Source organism: Erinaceus europaeus, chromosome 12 (assembly GCF_950295315.1).
Source record: "Erinaceus europaeus chromosome 12, mEriEur2.1, whole genome shotgun sequence".
Taxonomy (NCBI): domain Eukaryota; kingdom Metazoa; phylum Chordata; class Mammalia; order Eulipotyphla; family Erinaceidae; genus Erinaceus; species Erinaceus europaeus.
This window is the reverse complement of record NC_080173.1, coordinates 82,304,362-82,326,275: the sequence shown is the minus strand read 5'-3', so window position 1 is coordinate 82,326,275 and position 21,914 is coordinate 82,304,362. Positions and strand designations below refer to the sequence as shown.

At 44.3% G+C, this 21,914-nt stretch overlaps 1 protein-coding gene and 1 long non-coding RNA gene across 2 annotated transcripts in view; one reads left to right on the top strand and one right to left on the bottom strand.

The window, feature by feature from the left end:
* Nucleotides 1-18,843, top strand: part of ANKFY1 (ankyrin repeat and FYVE domain containing 1) — a 56,415-nt gene extending 37,572 nt beyond the window's left edge. Inside the window, exons 15-24 of the mRNA XM_060204168.1 lie at nt 259-377; nt 1,289-1,445; nt 3,695-3,895; nt 7,834-8,010; nt 8,865-9,012; nt 9,477-9,567; nt 10,182-10,306; nt 11,186-11,332; nt 12,557-12,647; nt 14,370-18,843. Coding sequence (XP_060060151.1) covers nt 259-377; nt 1,289-1,445; nt 3,695-3,895; nt 7,834-8,010; nt 8,865-9,012; nt 9,477-9,567; nt 10,182-10,306; nt 11,186-11,332; nt 12,557-12,647; nt 14,370-14,502 — 1,389 coding nt within the window. The 3' untranslated portion in view covers nt 14,503-18,843. The remainder of the gene's footprint in view (nt 1-258; nt 378-1,288; nt 1,446-3,694; nt 3,896-7,833; nt 8,011-8,864; nt 9,013-9,476; nt 9,568-10,181; nt 10,307-11,185; nt 11,333-12,556; nt 12,648-14,369) is intronic.
* The window catches only part of LOC132542034 (uncharacterized), a 460,964-nt gene that overhangs the window by 42,330 nt on the left and 396,720 nt on the right, over nt 1-21,914 (bottom strand). The window lies entirely within an intron of this gene.

Sequence of the window (21,914 nt, the reverse complement as noted above, 5' to 3'; positions counted from 1 at the left end):
TGTGAGTGTGTGTATGCACTTGTACTGGTCATAGCTCTCGAGGACACAGCTTCTGACGGTGCCCAAATCTGTTCCATAGAACCTGTTGTAAAACTTGCACAGAGATATTTTAACTTCATCTGTGTGTGTACAAATGAATCAGTGGTACAGATTCCTGTAACAGACAGATCTAATGATATGTTGAGAGCACAAAGATGATTATAAAAATGTTTGTCTTTGCTAGAAAATATATTGGGAATAACCTGTGTTTTTCTGTAGGTCAGACATGGTTGTGATGCCACTTGTTGGGGTCCAGGACCTAGTGGGTGCCTCCAGACACTCCTGCACAGGGCCATTGATGAAAACAATGAGTCCACTGCCTGCTTTCTTATTCGCAGGTGAGAGAGATCTAAGTATCTCTTTAAAATCATATTGTTTGGGGGGTCAGGCTGTAGCACAGCGGGTAAAGCACATATGGTGCGAAACTCAAGGACCAGTGTAAGGATCCCAGTTCAAGCCCCCGGCTCCCCACCTGCAGGGCGGGGGTCACTTCACAAGCAGTGAAGTAGGTCTGCAGGTGTCTATCTTTCTCTTCCCCTCCTTTCTCCATTTCTCTCTATCCTATTCAGCAACAATGACATCAATAACAACAATAATAATAACCACAACAATGATAAAAACAATGGCAACAAAAAGGAAAATACATAAATAAAATGCTATTTTTAAAAAATCATATTGCTTATTGCAAATTAGCTCTTATTTTAATCTGCCTACAGGCTTAACAAGCATAGGCTTGACATTCATTATTCAGGTTCATAGAGGTCACTGTTCTGTTATTTCAAGTTGGTTTATTTGTAAGGAGAGGGACTTGTGTACCAAAGAACTTCAGAGCTAAGCCACCTCCCTGCTTTGCCAGCCATATGGGCTCCATGGTCATATGAGATCAGTTCACACCTTGAAGTCGGGAAGTTGGAGTGGCCTCTGTAGAATCCTGTGAGATGCATGACTCATAACCTCCATGGCCCTCCACAGAGTGCAGCATCTGCGACAGGGAAGGCTAGTCAGGAGGCCTTTAAAATAAGTGGTTCCAGATGTTAGAATACATGTAGATGCCTCAAGGAGTTTTTAACAACTCTGATGCCCAAGCGGCCCTGAGGATAGTTGTAGGAGAGTTCATAAAAGTTGAACCAAAATACTAGTATTTGAGACCAAGGACAGCACCCCCTGCTAGATGTAGCTTTTGTTTTGGATTTTTTAGGTTAGATATAGCATGACTGTCAAAGTCTTCTTTTTATTTTTTCCCTCTCAGTGGCTGCAATGTAAATAGTCCCAGGCAACCGGGTGCTAATGGAGAAGGAGAGGAAGAGGCCAGAGATGGGCAGACCCCTTTGCATTTGGCAGCGTCTTGGGGACTGGAAGAGACAGTACAGTGTCTTCTGGAATTTGGTGCCAATGTAAATGCACAGGTACGGAGACTTGCTCTTTCCTGCAGAGACAGATGGTAACTCAAATTGGGGGAATTCCTCTTACGGCAAAGAACCTCCATTGCCTGGTAGATCCTCCATTCCTAGACCTCTGCCTTACCCATGGATAAAGGCACAAACAGATGAATATACAGCCCGCCTCGTAATGTGATGGCATCAGGGTGAGAGTTTTCTTCTTTGTGCCTTTTTCCTCTCTACAGCATGAAGAACACTTGTTCTACCTCTCTGTTCTTTTTTTGTTCTATTTTTCTCTGCCTTTTCTTATTATAGATTTCCATTGACGGTTTCCTTCTAGTTCCAAACTCAGTACTATGTATCAGAAAAGTATTCTGGGGGCCGGGCGGTAGCACACCACGTTTAGCGCACATGGCAAAAAGCTCAAGGACCTGTGTAAGGGTCCCGATTCGAGCCCCTGGATCCTCACCTGCAGGGGAGTCACTTCACAGATGGTGAAGCAGGTCTGCAGGTGTCTATCTTTCTGTTCCCCCCCCTCTGTCTTCCCGTCCTCCTCTCTTGATTTCTCTCTGTTCTATGCAATAACAACAATAATAATAACAAAAACAAGGGCAAAAAAAAATGGCTTCCAAGAGTAGTGGATTCATATACAGGTACCAAACCCCAGAGAGGCAAAAATGAAAGGAAGAAAGGAAGGAGGAGGGGGAGAGGGAGAGAGGGAGAAAGAAAGGAAGAAAGATATTCTGGGGGCCCAGGTGGTGGTGCACGTGGCTGAGTGCACATGTTACGGTGCACAAGCACCCAGATTCAGGTCTCTGGTCCCCTCCTACAGGGGGAAAGCTTCACAAATGGTGAAGCAGTGCTGCAGGTGTCTCTCTCCCTCTCTGTCATGCCCTTTCTCGATTTCTGGTTGTCTCTTTCCAATAAGTGAATAAAGATAATAAGAAATTTAAAAGAAAGTATTCTAGGTGGTAGGAGACAGCATAGTGGTTATGCAAAGAAACTCTCATGAATCCCCCACATCACCATAAACCAGAGCTGAGTAGTACTCTGGTAAACAACAACAACAAAAAAGTGGCAGAGAACCTAGTGGGGGCTGTATTGTTATATAGAAGACTGAGAAATGGGAGTCAGGGCGGTAACGCAGCGGGTCAAGCGCATGTGGTGCGAAGCGCAAGGACCAGCATAAGGATCCCGGTTCGAGCCCCCAGCTCTCCACCTGCAGGGGAGTCGCTTCACAGGCAGTGAAGCAGGTCTGCAGGTGTCTTATCTTTCCCTTCTGTGTCTTCCCCTCCTCTCTCCATTTCTATCTTATCCAACAAGGACATCAATAGCAACAACAATAATAACTACAACAATAATAAAAACAACAAGGGCAACAAAAAGGAATAAAGAAAAAGAAAGAAAACTTGGAAATATTATGCATGTACAAATTATTGTTTTTTACTCTTGACTATAAAACATTAATCCTCCAATGAAATTTTTAAAAAATCTACTGGCTCAACTGAGTACCCCCCTGAGTTATGTCTTCTTTGTTTTTCAACATTGTTGCCTATGAAAGTGTATGTATGATGCTCTGTAGCCACATGAGGGGTGCTATAACTTAGAGATGGGGTTGACTACAGATTTTCTGAACCAAGTATATTAGTTTTGAGCCTGCTGTCACCCCTGGGTCACTGATTGTGGTATAATGGGGAATGATGATCAGTAAATTCTGTCTGGCCCCTTTAGAAGCTGATTTCAAATATTGGGTGATAGTATTGATTTTCAATACCATGTTTGAAAAGTTATCCTAGGGAGTCGGGCAGTAGCACAGTGGGTTAAGCATACATGCAAGGACCGGCATAAGGATCCCACTTCAAGCCCCTGGCTTCCCACCTGCAGGGGGGTCATTTCACAGGCGGTGAAGCAGCTCTGCAGGTGTCTGTCTTTCTCTCCCCCTGTCTTCCCATCCTCTCTCCATTTCTCTCTCTCCTATCCAACAACAAGGGCAACAAAAGGAGAAAAAAATAGCCTCTAGTGGATTCATAGTGGAGGCACCAAGCCCCAGCAATAACCCTGGTGGCAAAAAAAGGAAAGTTATCCTAGTAGGGGTTGTGTAGTGTGGAAAACTGAGAAATGTTATCCATTTACGAACTATTTTTCTCTCTCTCTCTCCTGTCTCTTAATAAACAAATATATGTCTTAAAATAGAGTAAATGAAAGTCATCCCCCTTTTCACTTCCCTGAGTTTGGTCTTTTATTTGGATATTGAAGTGTTGGCCTTGCCTCCTTAGGATTCAGAAGGAAGAACCCCTGTCCATGTGGCCATCAGCAACCAACACAGTGTTATTATTCAGCTGTTGATATCTCACCCTGATATCCACCTGAATGTGCGAGACCGACAAGGCCTGACCCCTTTTGCCTGTGCCATGACTTACAAGAACAACAAGGCAGCTGAGGCCATCCTAAAACGAGAGCCTGGGGCTGCTGAACAGGTGAGTGAGGCCCAACCTTTTCTTTTCTTTTTTTTTTTTATTCCATAGGACAGAGAGAAATTGATTAGGGAGGTAGAGATACAGTGGGAGAGAGAAAGATAGACACCTGCAAACCTGCTTCACCACTTGTGAGGTGTCTCTGCGGCAGGTGGGGAGTGGAGGCTCAAATCCAAATCCTTCATGGGTCCTTGTGCATAGTACTGTGTGCACAGATGGCCCACTGTCTGGCCCTTCTTCTTTTTATTTTTATTATTAATACCTTTTTTTTTTTAATTGCCAGGGTTATTATTGCTGGTGCTAGGTGCAATCCACCACTGTTGGTGGCCATTAATTTTGTGTTTTTCTTATTTGATAGGACAGAGAGTAATTCAGAGGTGCTGGGGAGATAGAGAGGGAGAATGACAGAGACACCTGTCGCACTTGCTTCACTGCTCATGTGCACAGTGACACGTGCACTCAACGAGGTGTTTCACCACCCAGCCCCATCACCCAACATTTTCTGTGGTTCCCTGAGCATGGCAGAAGCTATTATATGGAGGCTAAAGAAATGTCACCAACTAAACGGGCCTCCTCTTTATAGATGTCTCTGTCTATGTCTTAAAGGTTTATTCAAGTGGGGTGGGGGCAAGAGTAGCCACAGAACATCACTCAGGCATCTGCAGTTTCAGGGACCAAACCGGGACTTCATGCTTTGAAGTCTGAAGTTCTGCTACAGAGATGTCCCCTCAACTCTAAGATGTTTGTTTTTTCAATTCAAATATGGCCACTCCGATGTCCTGTCATAGCAAGGCAGGATGGCCGAACGGTCTATGGCGCTGAGTTCAGATGTCCTGTCAGTGTTGGATGAGATTTGACTCCTCTGCCCTGTGTTTCAGATGCCCGGTGCTGCCGTATGTAGAAGGAAGTGGGAGCTGGCCAAACCCAGTAATAAGAATTCTGTGGCGCATGCAACTGAGCTCACTCTTTGCTTTGGCTTGGCTGTTTTTTACCTTAATAATGAATGTCTCTAAAACATGTAAATTGTACTAGAAGAGCTTTTGGTATGATATTGAGTCAACTTTCAGAGTGTTTTGGTGAAAATAATTTGTTGTCATTCAGCAGGCTTCGTTGTCCTTGTTCTCTGTTGGCTCATGACCAGTCTCTTCATGGTAACTTGTTGGTCTACAGCGACAGTTTCTGGGGGACAGCACAGTAGCAACTGTCCTGATTAAGTTAGTCCTACACAGACTTAACTAGCCAGCACTCAGAACATTGCCAAGATTTATCAAGAACCATTCATGAAAGTAAAATGGAAATTTGGAATGTAAATGCAGTAACGCTCTGGTGTGGTTGAAAACTATTGCTTTTGTTATTTTAGCTTCTCTATATCCCTTCATTTTTCTTAAGCATTTGTGTATTTTTTCTGTTGTTTATTTATTATTGGATAGAGACAGAGAGGAGTTGCGAGGGGAAGGGAGATAGAGAGGGAGAGAGACAGAGAGACCTGCAGCTCTACTTCACCGCTCGAGAAGCTTTCCCCCTGCAGGTGGGGACCACAGGCTTGAACCTGCAACCTTGAGCACTGCGATGTGTTCGCTTAACCAGGTGTGCCACTACCTGGCCCCACATTTGTGTATTTCTTAACTGTATAATTATTTTTTTAATTGGGAAGCTGATGGCACATGGGTACAACTTCCTATCTCGCCATAATAGATGTCTGTAAACACTCTCCCTCACCCCAAATTAGGTCCTTTTTGATCATCTTGTTCCAAGGCCTGAAAGCCCCTCCTCCTGCTCCCCTACCCGACCTCTTTCCCATAGTCCTTTGCCTTAGTGCAATACATCACCGGTCCAGGTTTTACTTTGTGTTTCCCCTTTCTGCTCTTGTTTCTTAAGTTCTGCCCATGACTAAAATCATCCCACATTCAGCCTTTCTCTTTCTGACTTATCTCACTTAACATGATGATTCCTTCAAGCGCCATCTGATAGGAAGTGAGGAAGGTGACTTCATGATTATGTAACTCAACTTTATCCTTGCTCAGAAAGTGTAAAATGTTGGATGTGAGGGTGATCTGGCTGCGACATCTGTCACCCCATTGATCGCCAGGGTTGATTTGGCTGATCTGGCTGGCTAGGCGGGTGTCCCCTTCCTCCCTCACTGCTCCATGTGTGTCCCTCCCGAAGCTGTGCACTCAGTCGAAGAGGATGGCCTTCCCCGAATAGAGATGGACCGGTCTTCGGTCGAGGGTATACGAGTAGCTACGCTCCCCTGCTAGAACCTCCAAACAGGCTCTCAGAAAGTGTGAAATGTTGAGGAGTAAAGATAGCGTCTCATATCCTCCCTCTTCCTGGTGTGTATCTGCACATGTGTGAATGTTCTGTTCTTTATTACATTAATATCTCTGTTACTTCTTTCTCACTGAGCACACATAGTTAGCTCTTGTTACTATAGTCTCATCTGTGGTTTGATTTGAGTGAGCTTTTTTGTCTGCTTTACATCAGTGTAACAAAGTGTGTGACGTGCTGTCCTAAGTTCATGAGAGCAGCATCTCCCATTGTGTACTAGTATCCTTTAACTTGGTGAAAGAGAAGACTTTGAAGAATTTGGACTGTCTAGAGTTGAGACTCTGGCTTGGCACCTGCAGCGTTAGGATGCTGAATGCTTATTTTAGCCAAAGCAATAAACTCCCAGCTCTGCTTTTCATCTTTGCCTTTCTCTGAATATCCCAATCTTTTGGTGCCTTCCTTTCCTTTTCCTCCAGGTTGTCTCTTTCTTGGCTTTCCAAATCCAGTTCTCTAGTAGAGCAACCCAAGGTAACTTGCATTAGTGCAGTGACTTCCTTTCCCTGACCATGTGGGTGTGACCAAGCGCATGTGGTCCTGTATGCAGATACAGAGCAGATCAGCTGTCTGGGTAGGCAAGCAGAGAGTAGCATTTATGTTAGTTTTTAAAAAATTATTATTATCTTTATTTATTGGGTAGATACAGCCAGAAATTGAGACACCTGCAGTACTGCTTCACCACTTGCAAAGACTCCCCCTCTGCAGGTGGGAACCAGGGGCTCAAACCCAGGTCCTTGAGCACTGTAACATGTGCGCTCAACCAGGTGCGCCACCACCAGGTCCCTTGATGTTAGTTTTTAAGTTCCTGCAGCCAAGGGAAGGATGACACTGTAACCTCTTACATGGTTACTGTAAATGGCTCAGGAGCCAGCCTTATTCTTATTTTGGGTTTCTTATTTTATTTGTGGAGCACAGGCCTCTCATTAGCTGCTTTGGGGACAACTTAAAAAGTACTTATTTGGAGGTCAGGTGGTAGCACAGTGGGTTAAGCGCACATGGCACATAGCACAAGGACCGGCCCAGGGATCCTGGGTCAAGCCCCCGGCTCCCCGCCTGCAGGGGAGTTGCTTCACAGGCAGTGAAGCAGGTCTGTAGGTGTCTACCTTTCTTTCCCCTTCTCTGTCTTCCCCTCCTCTCTCCTTTTCTCTCTGTCCTATCCAACAATAATGACATCATCATCAACAACAATAATAATAACCACAACAGCAACAAAAAGGGGAAAAAAACAGCCTCCAGGAGCAGCGGATTTGTAGTGTAGGCACCAAACCCCAGCAGTAACCCTGGAGGCAAATATATATATTTGTTAATGAGAAGAGAGATATAGAAAACAACAGAGCATCATTCTGGTACATATGATGTGGGAAAGTAAACTCAGGACCTCGTGCTTAAGAGTCCAACATTTTATCTACTGTGCCACCTCTCAGGTCATTTTGTGTCTATTTTTTCATTGAGTAAAAGAGAGGGGCAGCACAGCACTGGAGCTTCCTTTCACTTTCTGGCATTCTCATGGAGTGCCAGGACTTGACCCATGGCTAATTGCATGGTGATGCACGCCCCTACCCAGTGAGATACCTGTCAGTCCTTGGATTCTTACTTTGGTCCATTCATTGCCTTAGGTGGATAACAAGGGCCGGAATTTTCTTCACCTGGCAGTTCAGAACTCTGACATTGAAAGCGTCCTATTCCTGATCAGTGTCCAGGCTAATGTGAACTCCAGAGTCCAGGATGCTTCTAAGCTGACCCCTTTGCATCTTGCTGTCCAGGCAGGCTCAGAAATCATTGTCCGCAATCTGGTAAGTGCCACTGAGACATGACTGCTTGCAGCGTGGGGAAAGCCTGGTTACACAGAGCGTGTGCAGGAGTCCTTGAGCGTGAGCAGGACTCACGCAGGTGGCAGACACAGTGGGGATAGCAAGTGAAGGGGGATTAGTTTCTGGTGTCAGCAGGTTCTTCAAGTGAGCCATCCCTCTCTAATTCTCAAAACCACCCGGAGGCAATGTGGGGCATTTTCAACAGAAGAGACAAAGCTCAAGGTCAGAAAGAATCCACATCTCCCACTCCCCACCCCCTGAGATTGTCAGCTTCTCAATAGTATGGCTGGAATCTGAACTGTTCGTCTTTGGCTCTGGAGTCACCTTTGCCAATACAACATCGTGCCACCCAGCAGTGGAGAAATCTGAGCAAAGATGCAGAGAGTGGAAATTGCATATGGTGTGTCGAGTAGAAAAGTTTTCTTGGGCGCCGTTCGGTGGTGCAGTGGGTTAAGCGCACATAGTACAAAGCGCAAGGACCCATGCAAGGATCCTGGTTCCAGTGCCCGGCTCGCCACCTGCAGGGGGGTCACTCACAACCACTGAAGCAGGTCTGCAGGTGTCTATCTATCTCTCCTCTCTATCTCCCCCTCCCCTCTCAGTTTCTCTCTGTCCTATCTAATTTTTTTAAAAAATGTTTAACTTTGAATACAGAGTAGATGTGCCTAGTGCCTCTTACTCATTCATGCTCACTAGGGAGCTCACGTGTGCTCCCTTTGCTCCCTGCTTTGCCAGAAGGGCAGATTCTGTGGGTGTCAGAAGATGGGCGGGCTTGACCTGAATGAGATCTTAGCTGGTTGTGGTAGAGAGGATACTCATCTAGTCAACTTTAACAGCTTCTTGCAGGAGCCAAAGTGAATGAATTGACCAAGCACCGCCAGACGGCCCTCCATCTTGCTGCCCAGCAGGACCTGCCCACAATCTGTTCTGTTCTCTTGGAAAACGGAGTAGACTTTGCTGCTGTGGATGAGAATGGCAACAATGGTAAGCCCCAGTCATCCCTTTGTGGCCAGTACCTTAAGCAGGACTTTCACTGACCCTTTATATACGCTTCCCTCGAGGGATGATAGCTTTTTTGTTTTGCTTTCTTTTATTGTTGTTGTTCAGGGATGTTAGCTTTTACAGAAGCAAAGTTCTGACAGGAAATACCCTAAACCAGGCATCCAGCATGTCCTGAACAGCCTCCTGATCTGAGTGGCAACTCTGAAAGTCTAACGTGGCTTCTTGAGAAGCCGTTAATCTCCCCTGTAGATTAATTACAGAAGCATAAAGCAAACCATACAAGGTGGCTTTCGTGGCTCATTCTTGGTAGATGGTGAGGAAGGAAGAGGCTTTGTCAGCTCCCCTTGGCTGCACCACATTTAGAGAGAGTATCCTGAGGGTGAGAAGGAGTTGGGATATTCTGCATGTGCCTCGGGGCTTGCACAGTAAGAGGATTTACTCCCCAGCTCTCCATCTCGCTGTCATGCATGGGCGGCTGAACAACATCCGAGCCCTTCTGACTGAGTGCACTGTAGATGCTGAAGCCTTTAATCTGAGGTAAGTGTGTTCGCTCCTGAGCTGAGGCCAGGGTTGCCCCTTAGAGCTGGTGGCCTCTGGTAGCTCGCATCAGCCCCAAGTGCACACCGCAGAACATGCTACTGGGGCACTGGATCAACCTTCGGCGCCCTAGCTTTTTTCATTTTGAAAAGTCTCTGTTGGAAGATCTTTTTTTTTCTTTTGGCCTACTAAGCACTCTTTTATTTTATTATTGCCACCAGGACTATTGCTGGTGGTGCCTGCGCAATGAACCCACTGCTCCTGGCAGCCTTTCCTCCCTCCCCTCCCCTGCCCTTCCTTTGCCTTCCCCTCTCTTTTTACTAGATAGGATAGAGAGAAATTGAGAGGGGAGGGGGACAGAGAGAGGAAGAGAGAAAGAGAGACACCTGCAACACTGCTTCACTGCTTGTGAAGCTTCCCCTCTTCCCCCTGTAGGTGGGGAGTCAGAGCTTGAACCCAGGCCCTTGCACAGTCATGTGTGCTTGTCCCAGTGTTCCACTGCCTGGCCCCCACTAAGTGCTCTGTAGCTCCGTCAGAACTCAGAAAATTCCACTTATTTTCTGTAAAATATCTGGGGACATATATATGACTTTTCCAATGGTTTGTTTCCTCAGAGGCCAGTCGCCATTGCACATTTTGGGACAGTACGGCAAAGAGAATGCGGCAGCTGTCTTTGACCTCTTCGTAGAGTGCATGCCCGAGTATCCCCTGGATAAGCCAGATGCAGAAGGAAACACAGGTGTGTAATAAGGTATTGGTCCTGTCTCACACTGCTTACGTTTTGCAGAAACAAAATTCCAGACACACCTCATTATTTACTTTAAAAGTATTGGTGATTTAACAATAGTTCACAGATTATAAGATTACAGGGATATGGTGCCATGATGTAGCCAACACCAAAGTTTTGTGACACTCATCCCCCTACCACCATTCAGCACCACCACAAGAATTCTCACAAAGTCTTAGAGAAAGTTTGGTCACTTCTTTTGTTCGCAAGTGCATCTATTTTAATTCCCTGTATTCCACATGAATGAAACCATCCAGTAGTTATCTTTAACTTGCTTACTTCATTAAGTATAATCACCATCTATTTTGTCCTGAAGGACACAATATCATCTTTAATTTAATGCAGAGTGGTGTTCTCTTGAATATATACCCCATAACTACCACTACTACTACTTTTTTGTTGGGAGGTTAATGGCTTATGGTATGGTATCATGATATTTGGGTACAATTCTCATCTTATTGAGATAGGTATCTTGTAAAACAAATCTCACCCCCAAATTTAGTCCATCCTCCTGCCCCAGGACCTGAAAGCCCCTGTACCCTTACTCCTCTCCCTGTCCTCCTTCTCTTGTCCCATAACTTCTTTATCCAGTCTGCTGTCAGTGGACATTTAGGTTGCTTCCAACCCTTGGCACTTGTGGTTTAAGGAACTATGAACACAGGGTACGTGTGTCCCTTTGCGTTAGTGTTTTCATGTCCTTTGGTTATATGCCAAGGAGTGGCACTGCTGGAGCATGAGGTGATTCCATTTTTCTCTGAGGACTCTCCACACTGTTTATATTCTATAGAGTCTACACCAGTCTGCATCCCTCCCTGTGCTTTCATTTTCCAGTGCTGCTTTTAGCATACATGAAAGGAAATGCCAACTTGTGCCGCGCCATTGTTAGATCTGGGGCTCGTCTTGGAGTGAATAATAACCAGGGAGTCAACATTTTCAACTACCAAGTTGCCACCAAGCAACTTTTGTTTAGACTGTTAGGTAAGTTGGCTTGCTCTCTACTTGTACAGTGTAAGCAGTAGTGTTAACTATCTACTGAACTTGATGTCGCTGTCCAAAGTCACAAAGCTGGCTTGTGGCAGAGACAGTTCTCTTTCTTTCTTTCTCTCTTTCTTTCTTTCTTTCTTTCTTTCTTTCTTTCCTTTTTTTTCTTTTTTTTTTTATACCAGAGCACTGCTCAACTCTGGCTTATGGTGGTGCTAGGGAACCTGGGAGCGTCAGGTGTAAAGGTCATTGACATGACCATTATGCTGTCTCCCCAGCACAAGCATAGTACTTTTATGATATTTGGTTTACTCTTGGCCTTCAACTTCATTGGCCTTTAAGTGGGAGCCTATCACTGTACAGACAGACGGTGCCTGGGGAATGATTGACTCGTGTGCCGATCCTTCCCTTTGAGCTCAGTCTCCTGCTGTGTCCAGAGTACTCAGAACAGAGCCTGGCTTACAGTTATGTTCAGTAAAGAAAAACTAGTAGTTGTTACTATCTGCGTTGCTAACTCCCAGTCGGAATGCCTTGTAGCTTCTGCAGACTCAAACTCAACTCCTCACCTGCTTTGCTGGCGGTCCCACCAGACTCAGCCACTACATGCAGAAACCTGAGCGTCCATCACCTTCCCTTCCTCCTGCTGCCTCTCTCCCCCTCACAACCTCACTTCATTCACCAGATCTTGAAGTCGGCCTCCTTAATGTCTCCTGTACTTGGGTCTTTTCTTCCTTGTTCTTCTTACCATTTGACTCTTGTGTTTTTTCTCTCCATAGTAACTGTTCCTGACTACACACCACACAGATACTGTGCCATTTCTCTACTTTGAGGTTTTTGTTATTGCTTGTTTTTATTTCTTTCTTTATTTGCTTTTTGGTTTTAGATTTACCTTTATGAGAGTGAGAAGCCAGAGCACCACTTAGCATACGGAAGTGCCAGGGATTGAACCTGTGGCCTCCAGGCATGCAGGTCTTGCACTCTTTTAACACTGTGTTCTCTCTCACTACTTCATACACCATTTCCGTCTCTCCCAGCCTGCCTATCAGATGCTGGTTTTCATATTCTTTCTGTGATGCTTTCTGTAGTACAGCTAGAATGGTTTACCCCTTCATCCCTCAAGTCATTCTGTGGTGTGTTGCTTTCCTGTTTCCCGGCTTCCCCTTCTCTTTCACACTGACTACCTGACAGGAACTTGCCTTCCTTCTCATGCCTGTGTTCCAGATATGCTATCCAAGGAGCCTCCATGGTGTGATGGTTCCAACTGCTACGAGTGCACTGCCAAGTTTGGAGTCACAACTCGAAAACATCATTGGTAAGAGTCACTTACACGTAAGGAGCCAGGTACTGGCACACTCGGTAGAAGGCACACATTTCAGTGTTCAAGGACCTGGGTTCAAGCCCCTGGTCCCTACCCGCAGGGGGCAAGTTTCACAAGCGATGAAATGGTGCTTCAGGTCCTTTTTTCTTTCTTTTCTTTCTTTCTTTTGTTTTAATTTTTTTTTAATTTATTTTCTCTTTTGTTGCCCTTGTTTTTCATTGTTGTTGTAGTTATTATTGTTGTTATTGTACAGGACAGAGAGAAATGTAGAGAGGAGGGGAAGACAGAGGGGGAGAGAAAGATAGACACCTGCAGACCTGCTTCACCGCCTGTGAAGAGACTCCTCCCTTACAGGTGGGGAGCCGGGGGCTCGAACTGGGATCCTTAAGCTGGTCCTTGTGCTTTGTGCCACGTGCACTTAACCCGCTGTGCCTGACTCCCAAAGTCCTTCTCTTTCTCTTCTTCCTCTTCCTTTGCCCCCCCCATCTCCTCTATCCCTTTTAATTTCTCCGTCTCTTATCTATTTAAAAAGTAGTTTAAAAAAAAAAGACATACACATAAGCACCATCATTTCCCAGAGGACTGAGGGGATTGCCACTGACGCAGTGCTTCATTTTCCAGGCCTGTGCACTCTCACGGGTGGAACCTGACTGAATGGAGCAGTGAGCTCATCAGTGTGTGTCCCAGGGTTGTACTGAGAGATTGGGGTAGGAAGGGTGGGTGGAGACCAGTGACTTCCCTGCAGAGCGCTCCTCACTGGTTTCAGGCAGCCTGTCAGGACTTGCCTCATCTTCCCCAGGCTTCCTGTTTCAGTGGCTGAATTACTGTCCTCATTAGAAGTACACTTCTAGCCTGAGTACAGGCTTCTGGGTCAAAGAGCTGTTCCCATTTTAAAAACACATTTTTTTTTTTTTCCTCCAGAGTTATTGCTGGGGCTTGTTGTCAAATCCATTGCTCCTGGAAGCTTTTTTTTTCCCCCTTTTGTTGATCTTGTTGTTTTATCGTTGTTGTGGTTATTATCATTCTTAGTCATTGACGTCGTTGTTGGGATAGGACAGAGAGAAATAGAGGAGGGGAAGACAAAGGGGGAGAGAAAGACAGACACCTGCAGACCTGCTTCACTGCTTGTGAAGCGACTCCCCTGCAGTTGGGGAGCCGGGGGCTCAAACCAGAATCCTTAGGCCGGTCCTTGTGCTTTGCACTATGTGCACTTAATCCGCTGCGCTACCGCCCGACGCCCAAAACACAATTTTTTCACTATTGTTGAGTTGCTCTTGATCTTTTAAGAAATTTAAGAAAAGAGGGAAGTCAGGCGGTAGCACAGCAGGTTAAGTGCAGGTGGCGCAAAGCGTAAGGACCAGCGTGAGGATTCCAGTTCAAGCCCCGGCTCCCCACCCGCAGGAGAGTCGCTTCACAGGTGGTAAAGCAGGTCTGCAGGTGTTTGTCTTTCTCTCCCCCTCTGTCTTCCCCTCCTTTCTCTATTTCTCTCTGTCCTATCCAACAACAAAGACAACAATAACTACAACAATAAAAAAAAAAAGGCCAACAAAAGAGAATAAATATTAAAAAAAGAAAGAAATAGAAAAGAGCCTTCTCTAGCATCGCTTGAGCTTAACTGTTGACTAGAATTTTGCTGTCATGGACCAGCAGTTGTGCGCCTGTTGCTGTGACAGCTCTCTAGTGCCTTTCTCATGCTCCCTTTCTTTGCTTCCACAGTCGTCACTGCGGACGTCTTCTTTGCCACAAATGTTCGACCAAGGAGATTCCTATTATAAAATTTGATCTGAACAAGCCTGTGCGAGTTTGCAACATTTGCTTTGATGTACTAACTCTGGGAGGAGTCTCTTAGTGAGACCCCAAAATGTCCATACCATTTCCCTGGTCTCCCCAGCAGCTGCTCTGCTCACCAGCCTGACCCCACCCAGAGCAGGAGCTGGCAGTCTTCCTGCGGCAATAGACTGGAATAATTAAGGACCACGGTGTGATAGACCCCACGGGAATGATTCTGTATGATTGTCAGTGTGTCAGACTGCGACCAAGTTCACAGATCGGACCAGGCCATTTAGCCTAACTGGTAAATATGATAGGAATTAGGCTCTTTCTGCTAACAACATACAAGGACATAATCCAAAACCATTTTCCCTTTCCGTAGCTTAGTGTCCCTCTCAAGAGCATTCACAAAGTCTTCCCCTCTGGGCTGACTTACTAGGCAGAGCTGGTGTGTGGCTTGTCAATGAGAGCTGAGTTTACTCTGCGTAAGTGACTGTGGACTTTTCTGCACAGTGTTTTCATAAAGTGAATAGGATCCTCTTGCCCTGAATTTGTTTTGTTGTTATTGTAAAAGTGAAACTGTATTTTTCATCAGCTATCCCTTAAAAAAAAAAAAAAGTGAAATCTTTCTAAACAGGGTTCAAAGATGAGAGCTGAAAAACTGTGGCCTTAACAACTGAAAGCTTTACCAGTATTCATGTCACTCAGGTGTCAGGAGTGCAGTTTGGCAGCTTGACACCTCCTTGCAGCCGGTTCACTCTCATCTTGCTGTGTCCTGTCAGTCACTCTGCCGCTGGAAAGTGGTGGAGGAAATGCACTTTTCCTGTGCTGCACTTTCTGTAGAGTCACATTATTGTTGATTCCAATTTAAAAAACCATATTCAAAAACCACTCCCATGCATTTGAGTCTTAAACAAAAACAACTTCTGCAGACTGTCGTGTGTGGAGTAAGAGTCACACAAGCCAACTGATAAAAAGGGAAATCCCTCATGTCAAGCTGGGAAACCCCATCTCCTTGACTTGAATGCTTCCTGCTGAAATCTAGTTAGATACATTAGAGCTGTTGGTCCTTAGTCCCAGTCTCCTTAACATTCTGTCCTGCCCTATACAGTCAGCTATCCAAGGCCCTGGCCAAACATGTGTGATTCGGTTTTGGCCTTGTATGATGAACAAGGCCCCCAGAATTTGTTGGGCTTTAGTTGCTGCTAGTACTTATATATATTATCCCTGAGGTATTAAGCTTCTTCTCTTTTGAAAGTTTGGCCAGTTTTTTTTTTTTTTATTTTTTTATGCACATTTAAAAAGAAACTTCTAACACTGCTAAAAACAAACAAAAAACAAACCTGAGATGAACAGTGTGTTGTGCATTTATATTCTGAGATTAATGATCTCAGTCAGACATGCTGATTTTGCTTTCAGACATTTAATGACCACTACATTTGTTTTGCATTAATGAGGTATGGATATATGTGTAAAAGGGAATATATATATATATATATATATATATATATATATATATATATATATATATTTTGCAATAGCTTGTTTGTTTTAGATAGAGGTATGTTCTCAATGTTGCTGTAGACTTACTTTCTGTTGTCTAAATTTGTGTGTAAAATGAACTGGTAAACCAGAGTGTTACTTTTTTTTTTTCTCATATTTCTGTGATTTATAAGATATATGTTTTCTATGTTAATGAGCTTGTGTTCAATGTTTAAAAGAGAATTTTACCTAGAAGAGGTCCCCTGTCCCCTAAAATCAGTGAAGCATTTCATATCAAATTTTTATAGAAAAATAACACACTTGATCATGTGAGGTGTGTGGTCAGGTTTCAGTTTCTGTTGCCCGAATAGGGCTATAAAGAAGGTTGAACTTAGGTGATTCGATTCTGTAAATGGAAAGTGAGATCATTATGCTTCTGGTATGAATTGAGGTGATCGGTACTTTTATACTCAACATACATGGTAGAGAGAGGACAGGAACTTACAAGGATGACGCTGATGATGCCTTTGTCCTACCATACCAATTTAAGTCTTATCTCTTGATTGCACTTAAGATCATGTTTAAAATCTGTTAACTCAAGCTTCTGTTTCCAGAGACATGGGATAGTTATAGTACTGAGCAGTCATGATTGGTGGTACTATTTTTATTTTATTTTTTTGCCTCAAGGGTTATTGCTGGGGTTCGGTGCCTGCACTATGAATCCACTGCTCCTGGAGGCCATTTTTCCCATTTTGTTGCCCTTGTTATTGTTGCCACTGCTGCTGCTGTTATTGGATAGGACAGAGAGAAATGGAGAGAAAGATAGACACCTGCAGACCTGCTTCACCCCCCATGAAATGACTCCCCTGCAGGTGGGGAGCCAGGGGCATGATCTGCTACACTACCACCCGAGTCCCAGAACTATTGTTTTGAGTTGTACACTGGCTTCAGAGTGCATTCCCGTAGAGCTAGAAATGAAATGAATGAAATGAGCACCTTTCCATGATCTTATGAAATCTCCTTGACTTTGCTGATGCTCAATGGACTGCGCTCAGCAGATTCCTTGAGTGGCACCTGCCTTGGTGGGATTCCCCATGCAATGCCCTGGCTGGGACTGTACATGTTCAGTCTCCTTTGTGCTCTTCAAGCTGTCAAGACTTGACAAAAGAACTGCCTGGCTGTTCTTATTGCCATTTAATACATAGCTTAATACGAGTAGCAGAAGTTCATTTTTACTCATTCAGAAATTTGCCAAGTGTGAATGAGTAGACCAGGAAGACTAAACTTTATTGAAATAGAACTTGCTGCTTCAGTCACCATTGCTATATTGAACTAGCTTTTGATTGCTTCTTGCTTATCACCAGAATATACAGTGTATTCTTAACAGCCTTTTCTTTAAACAAAATGAAGGTACAAACCATGTGCTCCATATAAATCAAATGACTAAAACTAACTTGCTATGATCCTCTAACACAGGAGTTTCCCTTAAACATAAGTGCCTACATTTAGGACTTTTTAACTCTCACTTTTATCTTTTTGGTGGTGTCTTGCTGAATGATGTCTTAGAACGTGTGTTCCCTGTGGAGTTTGTTGCTTGTGCACTGTCAATCCCAATTACCAGTTGAGTAGAGGCTAGATTAGACTGCACAGCTCCCTTGCCATATTCTCTCCAGGAGTGGGGTCCATGAGACCATAGGTCCTCTACCTCAGAGCCCTGAGTCATTTCTGACCTCCCCATTCAGCTTCCTCACGCCTCTCCCTGAATGGGGTCCCTGCATGGAGATCAGCGTGCTTGTGGGTTCACCACTCCTCCCAATTCACATCCCACACCTGGTATATTGAATGATATTGTGCTAAGTTTATTTGATTTTTTTTAAACTTTATTTTATTTTAATGAAAGGGAGAGAGATGCAGAGAGAAAGACCAGACCACTGATCAGCTCTGGCTTATGGTGGTGCTGGAGATTGAACCTGGGAGCTCAGAACCTCAGCCATGAAAGTCTTTTGCATAACCATTATACTGTCTCCTTGGCCCAATACTGTACCAGTTTTTTCCAAAGGTATGGAGTAGAGGGAAAGTCTACAGTTAGAGAAGGTTGGTCACCATCTAGGTTTCTTTAATATAGAGAAAATAACACTATTGAACTATACAATGCATAGACCTCAAAGGCGAACCAACTCTCCAGGTGACAGTAGCATGAGCAAGTAAATAGTGTAGTATTTCCATGACAGACCTACTTGGAACTTACAGGTTGAATCTGTGAATGAACTCTTGAAACAAGCTTTCCTCCAGGACCTGGGATTGCTTCCCTCAAGACAAGCCCTGGAAGGAACTGGGCATGCAAGCCTAGTACCTCTTGATCTGAAGCACCAAAGCTCCTACCCCAGCAAGAAGAGCAAGCAGAAGGGAAACAGCTTTCTAAAGGGGTTTAGAAGACACATTCTTATTTTGCAGACGTGATTTAGTTAGAAATTGACTGACAAGATATAAACTAACAATTCCCAGAAATTATCATAATGCCTTAAAAGACTTTTCTTTGGAAGATCATGGCCTGTACAATTCCTTTTTGTGTGTGGCATAATAATATATTACCCTGTTACAACTGACAACATTGGTTTCTGTAGCTCGGGAATCTTGAGTAACTTGATGACTTGCCCTTTTTTGGCAAATGTATAGAGTTGGTTGTTACCAGCACTTACCTGTGTGATACCAAGAAGAGAGGCAGTAGCTGGGCAAAGACTAGAGGCACACATTTGGGCTGATCACCTGACTTCCAAACTGTTTGGGTGGTGCTCAGTATGGAGTGATGGCATCAAATAGGACCATAGCGCTTATCAGCATTGTTTCTTTGGAATCCGTGTAATGGAATGTATTTTTCAAATATTGATATTTGCATTTTCTGTAACAATTCCTTATAATAAAATGAGGTAAAATTGTGCATTTAAAGTGGAAACTTTAATAAGATGTTTGTAGTTACTTTTAATGCAAACATACCAGTAAGTATTAAAAACAATTGATTTTTAGAAACTCCTGACATGTAAGTTTTTTAACAACTGTCATCTAGAAAAGTTTGAATGTCCAACACTTATCAAAAACATTGTTGATAGCAGTTTTTAAAGTAGCTATTATATGCATAATAATAAAGCACATAATTTTTGTGCTTTGGGCTCATGGCAAACGTGTGATCACAACTGTAGTTTCAACCCACTGCAGTACTCAACCCACTGAAGTTCTTGAAAAGACCCTAAGAGTCGTCTAGTGACATTATAATTAATGCAACTCAAGAATATCTACCTGAGGCCTGGTGGTGACGCACCTAGTTGAGCACACATGTTACAGTGCACAAGAACCCGGGTTCAAGCCCCCAGCCCCCACCTGCAGGGGGAAAGCTTCACAAGTGGTGAAGCAGGACTGTAAGTGTCTCTCTGTCTTCACCCTCCTCTCAGTTTCTGGCTGTCTCTACCCAGTAGGTAAATATAGTTTTTTAAAAATCTTTTTTTTTTTTTTTAAAAAAGAATACCTATGAATTCTCTGCTGGTGGAGTCTGGCAAGCTCAGAGAATGCTAAAGTGTAGGGGCTTGAACGAAACTTTAGTGATCTATAAAGCCCTGTACAAATCATACTAATTGAATAGTTCATGTGGTAATCACACTTTTTTATCTAATGACTTTTTTTTTTTTTTTTACCAAAGCACTGATGAGCTCTGGCTTACGGTGGTTTGGGGGATTGAAACTGTTACTTCAGAGCCTCTGGCATGAGAGTCTCTGCATAAGCACTATGCTATCTATCCTCACCCTCTAATGTATTTTTTTTTAACTTATCTTCCACTCTACTTCTAGTTCAAACCAGCTGCAGTAATTTATCTCCTTTCTGATGGTGGTTTTCACTCATAGCTAATGGGCACTGTTAAACGCTTCCATGTAACAATCCCAAGTGATACTAATAGTTACTCTTGAGATGAACACTGGTCATAATGTATCATAACATATGCAGAGAAGGACCTAACAAATACCAGCTTTTGCTCTGCCAAAGAAGAGCCCTGGATTTTAGTTCTGTCTTAGCAATGATAAACTGGCAGTACTGTACAACGTTCCTAATTTCAGTGCCTTAGTTTCTTTATCTATAGAAAGAAGTGGCCGTGGTCTTTCATAGCTCACAGGATTGCCTTGAAGAAGGTATTTCCTTCCCGTCAACAATAAGTAGATGCTGATGTTTTTATGAGTCCCGTCCAAGAAGGACTGATGGATGCAATGTCTAGGGACTCTGTTAATAGTGCTCCTGGGGTGGGAGTTCATCCTTGGTCACTCTCTAAACAGGGCCACAGATAGTCCAACCTTAGCATGAGGTCCAGCTTTCAGATCACAGCTTTTCCTAGAGCAAAGCTAATGGGGTGGGGGGGTGGGGATTCTTACAAAGTCAATCCCTGGATTCTTTGGTTTTGGGGGGCTCTCAGAATTAAAAGGGAAACATTACAATGTCCTATCACATGCTGCAGGGCGGTCACCAGGCTTCACTTGAGCACTGTTCATTACAGAGAGCAGACTTAGGGGAAATGACCCATTCTGCCTGTGATGGCTGTTGTAGCCATTAGAAAAGGTAGCCCACTTTTTCTAGGCCATAAAATAGGACCCTCTCAAAACTGGTTTAGAGGTTAAATGAGAACATGGAAAATTCCCCTCCCAGCAGAGTTGTCCAACACTTATTACTGCTCAGTTTTCCTCCACCATTAAGTCTTAGTTGCCCAAGCTGAACTTCTGCGGCTCAGTTGCTCTATACTGCAGTACTCGATCCACTGAAGTTCTTGAAAAGACCCTAGGAGTCCTCTAGCGACATTATAATTAATGCAACTCAAGAATATCTACCTGGGGCCTGGTGGTGGCGCACCTGGTTGAGCACACATGTTACAGTGCACAAGGACCTGGGTTTGAGCCCCTGGTCCCACCTGCAGGGGGAAAGCTTCACAAGTGGTGAAACAGGGCTGTAGGTGTCTCTCTGTGACTTTACCAGTTCTTTTGAGTCTTGGTTGCCTCATCTCTAAAAGTAGACTTAATCTCTGTAACTACTATGTGCTAGTACTGTGGGTATGGGTTACAAAGCTAAGTGACTGACCCTCAGTCCCTGTCTTCAAAAGCAGCTCAATAGGAGAAGTGATGGGAAATTCCCATCTACAGAACCCTGGTAATGCTGTTTCAGAAGTGAGCACAGGGTGTTAACAGGAATGTGGTGGAAAATGTATCTAAATTCCACTTGTGAGCTGTGGTTAATGAAAACTTACAGGAAGTGCTGCCTGAGCTGTGTTTTGAGGAGATAAGAGGTGAGCAAACTGAGTGGAGGAAGAGACGTCATTCCAGGCAGGAGGAAGTGCTTGTGTGAAGACATCACATGCCTAATGCAGGAGCCAGAGTGTCAGTGGTGATGGACAGTGGCTGTGGGAGCTAGAAGAACCATAAGGAAGGTGGAGGTGAAATCTCAGGAGCCATCTGAATCAGACATACTTGGCAGCAGATGTAGGGTTAAGAGGAAATCACAGAGGGAGTCAGGTGGTAGCGCAGCGGGTTAAGCCCAGGTGGCGCAAAGCGCAAGGACCGCCATAAGGATCCCGGTTCCAGCCCCCGGCTCCCCACCTGCAGGGGAGTGGCTTCACAAGTGGTGAAGCAGGTCTGCAGGTGTCTTATCTTTCTTTCCCCCTTACTTCCCCTCCTCTCTCCATTTCTCTCTGTCCTATCCAACAACGACAACAATAAAAAAAGGGAAACAAAAGGGGATAAATATTTTTAAAAAGAGGGACACAGGAGCGCGTGGAAAAAGAGGCTTTCAGTGAGACCAAGAGCAGAGGGAGATGTGGGAAATCAAGAAAAAGCTAAGGACAGGCTTCATGGAGGCCCTCAAATACGGCAGGTCTAGCAGTTGAGAACTGAATGTCACTGTGGAACTTGCCAATATGGAAAGTATTCTGCTGTTAAGCAAATGGCAGAATCCAGTCAACTGTGTTGTATAGTGAATAGGAAC